Raw genomic sequence first — 16,792 nt, forward strand, 5'->3', positions numbered from 1 at the left:
TAGTAGTACATGATACCTATGCCATTGATGTACTCCCGTTCTACATTTTCCCACCAACAGGACAACAGGATTAGAATGAGAAGGAATTTGCATATTTTTAACCACAGCCATTTATGACCGTAAGAAACACAAACCTTCCCAGCACAACCAGTAGTTAACACTCCTCGGTGTAGGGTTCTGGGTTACTAGTGGCAAAGGAAAAAAAAAAGACTGTTTTAAAAATCAAAGGATGTAAAACTTCCAGGAGGCAGGTAGTACTCAGCTGAAGTATCCTATGTGTCAAGACAGCTCAGGAAGGGTAGACACAGCCTTTCACCCATGGGATAAATCAAAGGTAACTAATAAACTGGAACTGTGCCTCAAAATAGTAACAAGTTAAAATAAGATACAAGATTTGAGATGCTAGTTAAAAGGGGACAGAGAAAATATTCGCATGCTTTAAAGCTGGTCCTAGGCAACAATTTGGATTCAGAACACAAGCAGGCAAACTCTGATTTAGCATGTAATTAAGAAATCCTTTTTGAATTATGCAACTTTCATTCACTTCTTCTGAAGATATGAGAACTGCAATCACTTGCCAAGTTTGATCCCAACATGCCATGGGGCAAATGGAGACCCTAAACTGTCATATTCTATTTAAATCATATGTAGGCTAAAGTGAGTGCAATTGCTCGGTATATTAAATTACTACTAGTGTGTTGATAACTCCTCATGAACAATCTATGGTTTTGAATTATTTATTGAGGAGGAAGTAGCTTTTGAAGTGAACATTATTTCTCTCTCAGAGCTAATGCTTGAATATGATAAAAATAGTTGCCAAGAGAAAAAGGAAATTAAAAAGATAGTTTCATGACTGACAGTTCCCAGATTTTACCTTACTTCTTCATGCATTTCTTCTCTTTGTGAAATCTATATGCTAAAATAATGTTCACATTAAAAAAAAAAAAACCAAAAAAACCCAAAACCAAAAACTGTGGGGATAGCCTGTGTCAGGATATGCCTTGCAACAAATCACTGGTACGTACACATTCAGCAATGGCAATCAATAGCATTCCTATACCATTCCCATGGCTTTGTGCTTCCTTGCTTTTAGAATCCAATATTGCTCATAGAAATGCACCTTCGAGGGAGCCACAGAGCAGTCTTCCTCTGGCATCAAGAGCAGCACATCATAGAATCAAAGAGCTTTGGGTTGTAGTGCAGATGAAGGACACTTAACAGAGCATGGAGTGACAGCAGGACAGGGAGAAGGACCCAATTCTCCCATCGGTTCTTCAAGTTCTCAGTTTTCAAAGACTTGTCCCCTCAAAAGGAGACTTCACAGGTTTTTGAGGATGGGGAGGTGAAAGCACAGATGAAGCAGTGGCAGACCCCTGTATAGTAAAATAAATCCAATGTGACTCATTGTCCATTTTAACCAAATTAGAATTTCTGTGGCCAAAGAGGTATTCTCACAATAAAGTACATCTTGAGTGACAACGGCAATAATTGAACCCAAAACAATTACTTGAAATCAACACAAATAATCCTGCTGTCTTCCTGCTGTCTTCCTTTTCCTTCCCTATGACTATTAAGGTTGTTATTCATGAAGAATTCTCCAAAGAATGATTTATGACATGCCATTAGAAGACATATTTCTATGATATTTCTAATGTTTATTTATTTGCAAATACTTTATACACATTAAGCATGCATAAAAACATTTTATAAATTCTCTGTGAACAGATTTGAATGTTGAGTTTCTTCTTATTTCAAGGTTATTCTTCAGTTTTCAAGGTGCCAAAATTAATTTCTTTAATAACCAATCCTTTGTGCCTACTAATTAGAAATATCCAAAACAATTTGCTATTTAAATCTTATGTCATTTCTTCTGATCCTTGATTGGATGAGTAATGAAATTAAGTAAGACCCATATGAATTGTGAATATTACTACTGAATATGTAATTAAGGTTTTGATTAATATTCTGGCACTCAAGCTTAAAATACACCTTCCATAAGTATTTGCACTAATAAAGCTCAAGCACAAAAAATCAGTACAAGTCATTAATACAGTCAACCGAATTCATAAGTGAACTTCAAAAGAATACTTGCAAGGGTTTTTTATGATGATGGTTATGAACAGTGTCCTTTTAAGTTGGGACTCCTATATTAGTGCTAACTGTCAAGTAAAGCTACTGTCCATCTTTCCTCTTTAGGTGCTGGTGTAAAATTAAAAACTAGCAATATAGGTTTTGCTGAGCTATTAAAAACATCCTCTGTTATTACACGTTGATAATTTAAATGGCAATTGTTTCAAAGCTCAGTGAATCACTTTATGGAAATTAAAAATCCTTTAAGACAAAGCATTACATTAAAAAAATGGAAATTTTACTTTTTTTCTTGTAATACACTTCTATTTCCTACTTAGGGTATCTATTAGGAACATTTTTTATGTCACTACTGAAATATACTTAATTTTGCTGACAGTTAGAATTTTCAAAATGTTCTTCCTATACAATACCTTCTGCACTTCAAGAAAGTCAATCAGTACCTGACATTTAACAAACAGAGATGTATGGATGCATCATTTCATTTTTTTTTGTTATATAACTCTCTCATTTTTAAAACACCATAAAAATTATTGATAACAACTTCTTACCATGAATTCTGAAGCAGTATGGTATTCCACAAGCCTGTCATATTAAAAGATGCTAGACCTGTAGAAAAATTCTGACTCTTGTCACGGAAGGTTGACTTTGTGAGGCTGCTGCACGCATTGTGTAATAAGGATATGGGCACTGTGAGAATAGATAGATTCAAGAAGAAGGACTGAGTCCACGTCTGGAATTGATTTTGGGATGAGTTAGGAAAGGCACCTGCTCAAAAACACTCCTCTATTTTAAACGTGCTCTTAAACCACAAGTAGCAGCAACTCCTCATTACTTCTGTTACAGAATATCTCCAAACCTGCACACAATGTCATTCTCCTGCTGTGCTATGAAGTTTTCAAAGGAACAGAAAGAGAATCTTCTTCCAAACAGCTTGCCACCTTACCAACAAAGGTGAGGCTGGAAGCTGTTAAACACCTGCTCTGGGCTGTCTGAGGCAAGACCCACACGAAATCACAGGCTGGTTGTGATTCTCTCTCTAGAGCATTCTCTCTCTAGAGGGGCTATACTTTCACACTGATGAGTGTAAAGCACCCACAAACTCACAAAATTCTCAGTCTACGTGATAGCATATGAGTCCAGGTTCAAACTGACAAGTGAATGAGTCCATTTCAAATAGAGCCTTCTCAGGTCCTGGACTTTTATGCTCTGCTTCTCCAAACACACCAGTAGGCTGTACAAGGGGCTGAGTCAGTCTCTTCAGAGATGAACTTAGGGACTGATGGTGGGATGACTTGTTTTGCATCTTTTGCTAGTTTTCTCAGCAGCCCTCTTGATTTAGTCTGACCATGCAGAGAACACTCCCAATAACTCATTATTTCTCTAACTCAATTGGATTATTAACAGAGTAGCTATGTCATAGAAGTGACACAAACAGAACGAAGACAAGTTATAGAAAAATGTACATCTCCAAAATCTTATATTTTATAAACAGAATAAAATAATGAATAGCACACAAGGGCCAAACACGGCTCTTAGTTCAGTAAGGTAATTTTCATAATCTCTTATCATGAGTTCTTAATTCACCCGGGTGGTAAAAATCGCTAACAAAAATTCTTGACTGTAAATGCAATCCCTCCTTTAGACACATGCATTAACACACTATTGTAAAAGTTCAAAGCCATTATTATTGAGTTCTCTCAGCCACATTAATTATCCTCCGCACTGTATTTGGCTTTACTTGGGTAAATTCGTAATTACCCAGTCTTTACTTACAGAACATCTTTGTTTAATATACTTTGTTTAATATACTATGAACTCTGTTTACATTTATGTTTTTTTCCAATAATTCTGTTTTGAATGTAGGTTTGACCATTACTACTGGAAATGTTCTACCCTCAGCCTATCTGTCTGCTGTGACCCATACAAGTAATTGGTTTTGGAGCTGAAATGTCCAGTGCTTGTAAGATCTGGGTTGAAGTTGATTCTAGCACCTGCACTTTGTTTAGAAAAATTCCCAGCTCTTGTTACCTAAGCCATTTTTTTCTCATGGCATGTTGGATCCAGATTATAAAGCATACTAACAAATAAGGGAAACAGCATAAGGGAATAGGTGTGAGCTAACTTGAAGCAGCAAAATTAGTAGGTGAAGGAAATAGGGTAAAGGACAGAAATTTTTTAACATGTATAACATATTAGGGTTGTAATAAGCATAAACCCTTGTGGAAAGAAATCCTTAAAATACTAAAATCTTTCTTTAAAAGCCCAATAATGTCCATTATAGAGAGATGTTCATGTTTTCAACATGCTTAACCTAAAACTTGTTTTGACAGACACATTGAACTGATAATTGGTTTTGAATTGCTTCTACATAGATGAATTTCCTTCTGAGTATCTCAATGTATATTACAGAAATTAAGCTTCATAATATCCATATAACAACTAGATTGCAAAATACGTACTAAACAACAAAAAGATAACATCTTCAGAAGTATGCACTGCTTTTGACTGCCCAAACTGAGTAATTTTAAATCCTCTTTTCCTTTCAAAAAAAAAAAAAAAAAGATAATGAGCTCCACTCCAATTAAAAGAAAATGGAGATGCAGTTTTTCATTTCTGAAACTCAGACCAAAGGCAACCAAAAGACAACCAAAATTATTCATACTGAAAAGCTGGACTATACTCGCTGTGAAACTAGCAGTAAATTGGGAAACAAGAAATCGGAGCATGAAGATAGGGTTCCATTTCATCCACAACACTGCTGCTTATGTTGATAAAATAAACTACAAAAATGTTATCAGGAAATAAACTCAGAGCAAGAACCAGGAACTCAAGCCATTTTTAAATTGCAACTTTTAAATTACTACTTATTCACTTTTGCAACAGACAACAGAGCAAAATTGTGAAACAACTACTGGATGGACACATCAAAAACAGGGAAAGATGATGAAAAAATTAATAAAACAATCCTTCAGCTAATATCAGTTCATCTAGAGCTACTCCCATAAGCTAACCAGGCATTTTCATGTAGATCTGCATTATGGTGCTATTTGTGGTTATACTATATATGAAGGATGAATATTTGTAAATGGAAATACTGATGGTATACTTCCAGGATAAGAGAGAGAGAAGGTTAAAAGGTGGGAAAAGGCTGAAAAAGAATTAATTAAGCAGTAAAGAAGAGAGACAGGGCAGACCTGTATTTGGTCTCATTAGAAGTCCCTAAGTATTAGGTTTTCCTCTCTGGCCTCACAAACATGACATTTCTGTCAGTGTTATGTCACAGCTCCAGCAGGAAGGGTAGTAAAATGTCCCCATCCAGCCTCGCCTAGGCAGCACTGCAGAAACCACTCAGGGAGACAAGATCTGACCCCTCACAGCTGGAAAGGGCAGTGGACTCAGATCTCCTAAAACCTGAGCAAATACTCTAATCGCAAGGGACATTTCTCCAGTACTATAAACCAAAGCAGAGTCAGCAATATTTGTCAGGGATCTAAGTTCATACATTGCTTGTAAAGCAGGTATAAACAATGCTTGCCAACTGAATCCACTATGGGATTTTGGTGCCACTGCAGCCTAGCATCTGGTTTGCAATGGGCTTAAATAAGAAAGAGGAACTCAGGCTGTGTGTGCTGGGGAGGTTCTGGACACAGCCAAAATGCAAACCTCTAGGAAACTTTCAAGTTGAACATTATGGTCCATTATGTTTAAGTTCCTTAAGAAACTTCACACAGAATCACAGAATTACAGAATAATAGAGTGGTTGGGGTTTGAAGGGACCTCTGGAGACCATGTAGTCCAAGTCCCCTGCCAAAACAAGTTCATCTACAATCCTGTGCAATCCTGCACAGGATTATGTTCAGGCGTGTTTTAAATAATTCCAGAGAAGGAGACTCCACAATCTCTCTGGGCAGCCTGTTCCAATGCTCTGTCAGCCTCACGGTAAAAAAAGCCTTCCTAACAAGTCTGTTGAGCCCAATTTTCTAGGTCATATTTTCAGGTCTATATATCCAAAGAGTATCTAAATTCTGCTTTGCAGATCTAAGTCCTATTTTAGATCTGGCTCACAGAAGAATTTCCACATAAAGTCAGCATATAAAGATTAGGGTTGAAGAAAATAAGAAGATACACAACTCCATCTATACTCTTCTTTTAGATAAAACCCCCATGCATTTATAACGACAAAGCTTATTTTTCCACACAAGCAAATGGTGAAAATATCAGCACAGTGGCTTTTTGTTGCTTTCTATGCATGTACAGATCCCTCTATAGATAGCTGAAGGCTATTGCTTGATACTTAAAGGTATTTTCCTTGGACCTGCCAGAAGTAATCTACTGATTCTATGCACTATACACGGAAAAACACCACTCAAAGAAATTGCCAGGATGCTAGAAAAGATCAGATGTTTACATGAGAACATCCCATTAAAGAGGGTAAAGTGGAAAACTGTGGCAATGTTAACCTTCATTCTTAAGGGCAGAAATCAATCTGATATATAACAGCTGAGAGAAACAAGGAAAACTGTCCTTCTATCTGTAGGTTAATTCACTTTTTATTCACCATAAAATATCTGCATCTTTCTCCAAACCAGCTGGTACCATCCTTGGTACATTAGTCTTGTCTAAGTCACACCTTCCAATTTTAGATGAACAAAAAGTAGTTACTTTTGCTGTCACATCACTGGCTGCCAAACTTCCTTTGAAAACATCCCACAAGACAGTCATGCTCCATGGGCTCCAACTCATGACATTAAATAATTTGTAACTGATAGCATTAACCACCCCCACTGATTATCTCTGCCAATCAAAAAGATTTATATGGCTTGCCATACAAATCTTATACCATAAACACGCTGAACAGCACCAGCTTGTTGTCAAAGGAAAAGTAATGAAAATAATAACATAATATAGCGATTATTTTATCCTGGGAGAAAAAATACATTATAACCCATTTCAGCCATTCAGGCAGGTAAACAGAATGAGAAGGAGAGTGATAAAAAAACCACTTCAGCAATCAGAGCCTACGGGGACATGATAATTTATGTTATGGTTGCCAGAAAATTCAGGTAAAATCTCCTGGAAAAATATATACCCAAGACTTATTATTTTTTAATTCTAAAATGTATGAAAAGATGTTTCAGAGCACTCTCTTCACTGTCAGCTGGTGCCAAACTGATACCTTACATTTGTATTTATCATTGTTCAGATGATTACTCACTGCAATCAGAGTTTATCTAGCATTTTCTCTGTGTATCTAACATTTTTTGCTCTGAGTTTGCCCAGACATACAAATCTTCTGTTTTCCTGCCCCCTTCTACAGTTTCTCAAGCAGTCTCTCAGAAAATTATTCAAATAATCCCTCTGTGGTCAATGGCGAAAGGGAAATAAACTGGAGTGAGGTACATAGTTAGGAGGGTTAACTGGCATTCCCATGCCTTTTCAGAACCTGGCTCCTTTTCTACAGGCTCACTCAATTCTCCCTCATGTTCTCTTCTATATCATCCTCCTTTCATTTTAAAAATCAAGCAAATCAAAACAGTTCTTTTTATAGCCTGTTTGCTACTTCCACTCCTATATGTCCGCTTGACGCAATGTATACACCTGGCAGCTGTGCTAAAATGGACAAAAATGGCACCACTTTGTAAATATACTTTAGTAACCACAAATTTCCTCTTGAAATGCAAGTAAAAGAGCTATTGATTTTGTCTGTGCCTGATAAATTCCTTCCAAACAACCTGTTTACTGAAAATGTAAGTCACTGTGTGATTTATCTGCCTTACATTAAAAGCTACTTAATTGGAACAGAGAGACAGAAGAACAAGGTAATACTGTTACAAGTGACATAGGTATTGATTTTATTTTAATTTTACTAGAACTTTTGTGTCTTCGTGGTCAAGTCAGTCCTTATGGACAAATATTAAGGACTAAGCAGCTGACAAAGGGAGTACTCCTCTGAACAAGTTAAACTTTGATGTAAATAACCTGAAGAATGAAGCAGGATAACTGAGGCTATAGATGATGATGTCACACTTTTTTTCCTTTCCCACAGGAGATGTGGACATGCAAACCGACCTTTCAGCAATAAATACTTTCCCTGATGTGTGTAACAGAAAATTCAAAAAATCAACCAGCCAACCGAAAAAAACCCAAAAAACACAAAGCCAAAAAAACCAAAAAAGAACCAACACACCAATTTGGTTGCAATTTTACAACATATACAAACAAATTATAATGTGAAGCATTTCTCTGAATTCATGGTATGTTCATATATTCATTCCTGCATAGTGTTGGAGGACTCTTGCAGCACTCACTACACATGGTGACATGAAATCCTCTGAAACACAAACCCTTGAAATCATAAAGATTTTCTACTTTTTTTGGAAAAAAGCCAAATATAAATCCTTCTCATATATAAGTTTCTAGAAAGCATTCTGTGTATAAAATATTAGTTTTCCTACTAGACTTACTGAGCGATCAGAAATTTTAGTGCTTAAGCAGTTCTTTGAAAATCTGAAAACTTATGTAACTGATATTCTCTATAGAGAGAATGCTTGTTAATTATTAAAGTATAATATCTTTCTTCTAAAGTAAATCAGCATCTTTCACACATAGCTGAGGTTATTAGAATAAACTGAATACCAAATCTGATTTGTATGCAGACTTGTAAGAGATTTTTAAGAACATAGTAAAACTTCACTTTTGTGTTTCTAAAAAAATATGAAAGGCAGAGACTTCATCTGCATACCACTGTCTTCAGAAAAAGAAGGAAAAAAAACAAAAAGAAAATATTTTGCATATTTGTTCTGCTGAACGTAGAAGCAAAACTAAATATGGTCAGGTCACTCACAGGGTGGGCTGCCCCTCTAATCCTGCTGAGAGGGAAAAAAAGAAAACTTTAATTGCTATTTCTGGGAGTCCATCACCTTCCTGAGACCTAAAGACACAGCAAGCAAAATAGTTAGGCAGTAGGACTTTAACTCAAGCACTGCAGTAACTCAATAAAAGAAATATGGTATTGCTGAGTGGTAGCATTTCGCTACAGTAAGAGACAGATGGGGAGGATATGCAATAATCTTGTCTAGGAAATGGCTATGATTCATAAATTTGGACTCCATGTGACAAATTATCCGACAGATTTCAAAACAGTAAGAAAAACTGGTGTCGGATCGAGATATTATCACATCTTAGTGTGAAGTCCAATGGCAGCTGGAATTATTGACCACGTAACTACACCGAACTCCTACACTACTACTGAAATAAGTGTCAAAACTACTGTGTAGAGCAAAAGTGCAAAACCAAATGAACTTATTTAAGTTTGGAGTCGAGTTAAGACTGATGATGTTTTTCTTAATTTGAACTACCTTGCTCCCAGTTCCATCTTAGGGGTCCAGTCATGCTTAATAGTGAGCACCAGAGGAAGTTGTAAGGATTTCTCATATACAGGACAGTATACAAGGCAGGTACTGTTTTCCTTTTTTTTTTTTTTTTTCCTAATTCTAAGAGCATAAAGTTGTTGAAGAGGTGAAGCTCATGAGCACAGGCAATGAAATTTCTTTGGCAGATGACCCAGACCTGTGAAAAATGCTTCCGCAGGGCAGTAGAGAAATTGCAACTCACCCTGGTCTCAGAATCCAGTATCACCTCTACAACCTTGCTCCAAGGATTTTTTTTTTTCCAAATAAGAACCAGGAAGGAGAAGCAAAATAATGGTTTCTTATTAATACACATACACAGACATAGCATAGCATCACTAAACCATAGCATCACTTGTCAGGCAACTAGACCCACTTTGGAACAGACACTAGTCCTGGAAAATACCACCTGGAAGGGCCTGCAATTAACTTGGTGTCTCTTCCTTCTTCAGGTGGATTCCCACACAGCTAGGAAATCTCAAAACCCCTCACTCTGTTGAGAGGGATGTACTTAATAATCTCAGTATTATTTCAGCTATCCAGAAATAATTTTAAAGGGTAATTTCCAGACCTCCTCTTTCCAATGATTCACCTTTCCTCTGACATTGTTGGCTACAGAAACTTGACAGTTCCCTTTCAGGGACTTTAACTGCAACCTTTCAGGTAAATGACAGACACTGTGGGAACCTCCAAGAACAAAGGCAGACTGCTCACACCACCCAGCTTCAAGGTACAATAATTGTCTCAGGGAGCTACTTCTTGCTTTCCAGACACCACAAGCTGGGCACCAGCAGTCCTCCAATTTCCTACTATCCACACTCCCCCCAGGGCTGGGTCTCAGGACACCTTTTCCCAGCTTCAGGAGCATTGCTATCCAATCCTGCCAGCCCAAAGAAATCTCAGCCAGAGAAAATTTTTTTAAGGAAATGAACCAGCTTCACAGATGCTAAGTGAATGCTACTATCTCTTACATCCAGTCACCAAGTCCTGCTATCTATTGCAAAATCTGAAAGCCATGGCTAAGCCTGGGAAGTTTAGTGAATCAAAGGGATGCTCAAGGGCAGTGGTTAGATACTCTCATGTCAGCTCAAAGGGCAATAGTTTATCCGAATTTTACTTGCCCATATTCCTCTACATAGTCCTTATAGACTATAAATTAAAGCACCTGCTTTCATTTTTTCTTTTCAGTGGAATACAAAGAACCCATGCATTACATCTTCCTTGTACTCCCCAGAGTCTACTAACAATCAACCACGTCTCTCACAGCACATACTTGGGAAAACAGGGCTCCATAGCGTGGCTTCTATGCCCATATATTGGTTAAAAGCAGAATTATTGGTAAAGAAATGTGTCTGTATCTATCTCTGAAGGCAAAATCCCATCAATGATCATATTTTAACATGAAATTAGCTGCCAACAAAGGCCTAGTAGCCACACTTTGCTGTGGTAAGGAGATCCTCAGAGACTTCACTGGTACTTTAACAGGACACTATTATCAGGAAGCTCATGAACATCCGACCCCCAGAGAAAAAGTAAATTATATGTTTATCCTTCAGAAAGGAGGAACTCAATATTCTAAAGTTTGTGGGGAAAAGAAAAAAACTATACTGATTTCAAAAGAAAAAAAATTACATTTTTATTCAGAACTGACTGGCAGCTTAGCTGCTCCTGGAGCTCCCCTTCTTTACACTCTAGGAATAAAAACTGTTCTAGTAATTTTAGATTGCCTATTTCCAGCATTGTTCCATGCCACATTAAAGAGCTCATTCATTTCCCATTAGCACTTTCTAGTTAAAATTAACACATAATCATTTTAAATGATCCGGCTTTCAGTATATTTGTAAACAAAAAATTAATCTCAAAGGAAAAGCTTTGAAATTGTTAAAAGTCATCCTGACAGAACTAATTAGTAAAACCACATTTTTACAAGTTTGGGTTTTTTTTCCTTTGGTTTTTTTGTTTGTTTGTTTGTTTGTTTTAATTTAATGCAAGAACATTAAGAATGTTGGTATTGTCAGTTGTACCCCCCATTCCTCAGGATAGCTTCCTTAACTAAGCAGTTGACACAGTTCACCTAAAAATCTTTGGTAATGGGACATTTTTAATAGGAGACAAAAGACAACAAACACCACATAACAACAGAATGAGCACCAGTTTCAGTATCTTGAGAATCAGGAATCAGCAAACTTTCTCCTCATTCCCTGATATCTTTGCCCTTACACAAAACCAAGGAACTTATACCTAGGGCTCCTTGTCAACAGAGAAATGACAGGCATCTTACTGTCATTTTTGCTGTAGGAAATTCAATGCAGTAAGTGACAGAAAACTTAAATGCAGACATATGGGAGTTCTAACCAGGGCCAAAAGAAAAAAAGGGAAAAACTGAAAGCTAAGAGGAAACACAGTGAGAAGCACAGAAAAAAGGGTAACATGGGTTTTGTCGACTGGGGGGATGGTGACCCCAGCACATGTGCACTTTTGGTGCTCACACAGCCAGCATGGTCTGTTCAGCTGCGTCAAAGGAGTTAGTCTCCAAATACTGGAAAAAACTGGAAAACATTTCAGATCCTCCTTCAGTCTAAATAGCTTGAATTATTTGCTCAAGACAGTGCCAGTGTTACACTGCAGAGAAAAAGTTCTGGACTATTAAGTGTCTAAATAGACACTCTATTTTCCAGAAAATTTCCACAGATCATGTTAGTTCTGATGCCATGCTTATGTACAGAGTTTCTCAGGCTTTGATGTGACCTCTCCTCTTTGGTGCTGATTATTAGCCGTAGATGTCTCCAAAGGCTCTCCCTTATCAGGAATGTATGCAGGGAATTAAAATGAAGTCACTTTAATAAATTATGGAGTGCTGATATGCGACATTGCATACAAGCGACCATATATATTTGTACGCTTGTGGAAAATTGCAAATAAATACTACAAAGTTACTGACAGACAAAAAATTCTATGGCTCTGTTTCACTGAGGAAAAAAAAGGCATCACAGGCTAAACCATAAATAATGTCCTAACTTGCCTCATTGATCTAATATTCTGGTAGTCTGACATTGCTGCACTGCATATAAAACACAAATAAAAGCTACATATGACCAAAAGAGACTCAGCTAGCTTTCAATATAGAGGACTAGGTGCTCTTCCAAGGAGAAAACTGGATTTTAAAAAAGACTGTTCTTCATCAAAAAGCAAGCAGCTAGAGAGCTCTAAATCCCAGACACCTCATCTGACAGAAGTGCTGCACAGTATCAGATCCCACCCTGCTCCACCCACAGCCCTCCCTGTTCTTTGTATTCTCCACATGACACCAGACCTTGTAAAACTCTCTTCTCTGTCACTCAGCATGATCCACAGTTTTGTCTTCTATATGGGTCAGTATCAACATGAATTTCTACATACAATTTGAGCCATCATACCTACTTTTCTGTCTCTGCAGACTGGGGACTAAACATTACATAAAAACCATCTCATTCACGAAGTCCTAAATTTAACTTGTGTTAACTTGTGTTCAGCTGTGGAGGTACAGCACAAGTGAGCATATAACCAATCAAGATCCAAAACAAAGCATCACTTTTTGTTCGAACTTCTGCTTCCCTCTCAAGTTCGTATTGAGCACACCTGTAACTTTGAGTTAGTTTCACAAGTTTAGGAAATTGTATTTATCACAATGAACAAAAAATACTCTGGAAAGTGAAAGACAGGTCTTTGGTCAATTATCTAGCAGCACTTGGACTCCTTGATGCTTAAGGGCCACAAGTGGAACTGAGCAGTACCAGATACTGCATTAATACAGAGCAAAAGCCAGTCTTTGTTCAAAAGGATGAGACAGATATTAAAAACTTCAGCCTTAGAACTTTGGAGTAGCAACAAATTAAACTCTCTAATGAAATAATTGGGAAAAAACCCCCCACTGTTTCCAAAACAGAAGGATGACAGAATTTCTTTTCATCCATCAGACAAGAAACTCCAAAGGTATTTTCAGCTGTTGCTTTAGTGCACTTGCCCCACTGCATGACCTTCTTCAACACAGAATCTGTCTTCCAAAATTTTATGCGAAAGTTTTAGCTATTTATACAGTATGCCTTCTGAACCCTGCACTTTTCAGGCAGCACTAAATGTATTTGCAGGGCATTCAGCCTCCATATGAATCTTTCCAGCAAATTTGCTCAAATCGAAGGAAAAGTTTACTTTTGAAAACTATGATGTCATCTCCTTCCTCAGTAAGTGCCTTCCACAACCTACTTCAGCACATCCTTCCCATAACGCAGTGTGTGTCGCTTGCGGGTGGTTTTGAGAACTGCTACTCAGAAGTTAGATTTAGAAGACATTCCTTTAATTCATCATATATATAGAAAACGGGTATGCACAGCAAGGAGATGACTGCTCGCAGCATACGTGTAAATCTCATAAAACAGCATCGGGGTGTTACCAGAAAGTAACTCTTCACTGTCAGTGAAGTTCCCTGCTGGCGGCAACGGTGTCCTGGCCACATGTGAGGACACCAGGAGACGAGCATTACTGGGGTATGGCCCCTTTCCCCTATCGGTTCTTATATTTTACGAGCCCCCGGCGCAAGTTTCCCAGGAGGTTCAGGGCACCTGGCGCTGTGCGGGTGGGAGGCAGCCGGGCGCCTCCCCGGGCGGCGGCTGCCCGTGCGGCAAAGGGCGCTCAGGGACACGGCGGAGCTCCCCTCAGCGGGGTGGGAGACGCCGCGCCCGGGGCCGCTCACAGCCTCGGGGTGGCCCGGCCACCACGAGCCCCCCGACGGCCCGGGGGGTCCCGAAGAGGGACACCGAGGAGGGGCAGGCGGCGCTCGCCAGGCACGGTCCCGCAAGCGGCCGGGAGCGCTCCCCCACGGCGAGGGGTTCAGGCCCCGGCCCCCGCACCGCCCTCGCCCGCCTCCTCACCTCCAGACCTGCCCCAGCTGCAGGATGTGGACGAGCGACTGCAGGAGCCAGATGCAGAAGGCGCAGGACGCGGACCGGCCGCCGCTGGCGCGGGGACCGGCGGCGCCGCTGCCGGCGGCGTTGCTGCTGCTGTTGCTGCTGCTGTTGGTGGCGTTGCCCTTGCTGGCGGTGGACGCCTGTCGCTGCGGCGTGCTGGGGCGAGCGGCGTCGATGTCCGCGGCCGCGGAGCCGCTGCTCACCAGCAGCTTGCTCTCGGCGGCGGGGCAGTGCCCGGCGGCGGCGGCGGCGGCGGCGGCGCTGTCTTCGGTGCTGAAGTCGTGCGCGAACCAGCGGAAGCTGAAGACCTGCACAGAGAGGGAGCCCAGCAGCACGAAGAATAGGGTGAGCCCGAACCACCAGCGCTGGCCCCGCAGGTAGTAGTCGACCGCCAGCCAGATGTCGGTGCCCACGTCCGCGAAGTACACGGCCAGGGCGGCCAGGATCCAGAGGCAGTCCCACAGCGAGTAGCGCCGCTGCTCCCTGCCCAGCCGCAAGCACAAGGAGGACGAGCCCCCGCCCGAGCCCCGGGAGCCCCCGCCGCCGCCCCCTCCGCCGTCTCCTCCTCTGCCGCCGCCGCAGCAGCAGCAGCACCGGGAGCCGCCGCCCGAGCCGTCCCTGCTGCCGCCGCTGCTGCAGCACCCGCCCCCGGGCGCCTCGTCGTCGTCGCTGCCGCCGCCCGGCCCGGAGCCGGTGGGCAGCCCCGGGGCCAGCGCCTGCACGGAGCCCGAGTGCTCGGAGTTCTGCAGCGGCGTGAACGCCACCTCGCCGCCCTTCTTCATCTTCCGCCGCCCGTCCGACTTCGCGGCCATGATGCCTCCCTCAGCCCCGCCGGAGAGCGAGAGGGAGCAGCGAGCGCTCCTTTATCCCGCGCCTCCTCCTGCTCCTCCTCCTTCGCCTCCTGACTCTTGCCTCCCGCCCTCCGCCGCCGCGGACCCGCCGCTCCCCGCGTCCCCTGTCCCCGCTCCGCGCCGGGCTGCGCGCCCGCGGGCGGCTCCTCCGCGGTGGCCGCGTCCGCAGCGCCGCCTGTCTGCGGGGAGCCGCGCTCAGCCCGCCCGCCCCGCCACCGCCTCCGCGGGGGCCGGCGGTGCCGGGGCCGCCGCCGCGCTCCGCTCGAGCCGGCAGCAGGCAGGGCTGCGCTGCCCGGAGCAGCGCATCCCGCACCCGCCTCCCCGCCCGCCTCCGCCCGCACCCGCCGCCGCCACCACCCAGCTGACTGACGCCGGGAAAGAGGATGACCTCATCCCTCTTCCCTCGCTGCCGCCGCCCCCCGCCCGGCACCGGCACCGGCACTGGCGCAGGGGCGGGGAAGGGGGCGCTCGGCGGCCGGGAGGGGAGGGCTCAGCGTTGTCCCGAGGGTGCGGAGCACGGCCCTGCGGCGGCGAGGGGAGGCAGTGGCTTTGCCGCCCGGCCCGGGGAGGTGGGCGCGGTGGCGGCGAGGGAGCGTGTCGGCGAGGGAACGGGGCGGGGTGAGGTGTGGCCCGCGCCCCCCGGGGCCGGGGCCGCAGGAGCAGGAGGTCGCGGCCCTGCTGCCGGCTCTACTGTCGATTTCGGGTGCCCTCGGAGCAGTTTGGGTTGCCTCTGCCCCCCCGACGCGGGGTGGAGTGGCGGAACGCGGGTGGATGCGGACGGGGCGGACAGGAGGGCTGCCTCCCCCCACCCCTGGGCTTCTCGCTGCGAGCGGGGATCCTCGGACCGGGGGAAGCCGCCGCCGCCGCCGCCGCCGCCCCGGAGCGGTGACTGGGGGCCGGTCCCGGCAGCGATGCCCAGCCGTAACACCCGGCCGACGGAGCTGGAGCCACGGGCCACACTGCCTGGTCGCGCTGAGCCCCCGGCCCGGCGAGTCCCGCTGAGCCCCTCGCCGCTGTCCCGACCGTCCCGTAGGAAGCGCCGCCGCCGCTCCCTAACTTTGTGAAACGCGGTTGCGAGGTGCAGCTCTCGGATTGTGCTGTGACTCACGCTGCCTCAGAGGCGTTCGGGGGAAGGTGAGGAGACACCGTTTTATTCCACCACCTGGAGAAATCGTGTTTTAGGCGTAAAATTCACTAGGCGAACTCACGATGCCTTTCACTGTTCCCCGCCCCTTTCCCCACAGCCGCGGCTGCACACGGAGCGCGGCCGCTCCTAACACGCAGCTCGCCGGCGTTTCGGGAGCAGAACTGGCCCCGCTGGCAGTTCCCAACTCGGACAGCGAGCGACCGAGGCCGGGAGCGGCCGTCCAGGGCGGAGCCGGCGGCCGCTCACCGCCGAGGAGCACAGACCCCCTCAGGGCGGTCCGCGGCAGCCGTCGCCCTCGGAGCCCGGTGGGGGATGCAAATGTATGCTAGCTACCCGCTCACGGACGGCCAC

The 16,792-nt window shown here is 43.7% G+C and overlaps 1 protein-coding gene across 1 annotated transcript in view; it reads right to left on the reverse strand.

Moving 5' to 3' along the window:
- The window catches only part of XKR4 (XK related 4), a 224,563-nt gene extending 209,218 nt beyond the window's left edge, over positions 1-15,345 (reverse strand). Inside the window, exon 1 of the mRNA XM_032682631.1 lies at positions 14,408-15,345. Coding sequence (XP_032538522.1) covers positions 14,408-15,255 — 848 coding nt within the window. The 5' untranslated portion in view covers positions 15,256-15,345. The remainder of the gene's footprint in view (positions 1-14,407) is intronic.
- Between the last annotated feature and the right edge of the window lie 1,447 nt (positions 15,346-16,792).

The sequence above is a fragment of the Chiroxiphia lanceolata genome, chromosome 1, assembly GCF_009829145.1.
Source record: "Chiroxiphia lanceolata isolate bChiLan1 chromosome 1, bChiLan1.pri, whole genome shotgun sequence".
Classification (NCBI taxonomy): domain Eukaryota; kingdom Metazoa; phylum Chordata; class Aves; order Passeriformes; family Pipridae; genus Chiroxiphia; species Chiroxiphia lanceolata.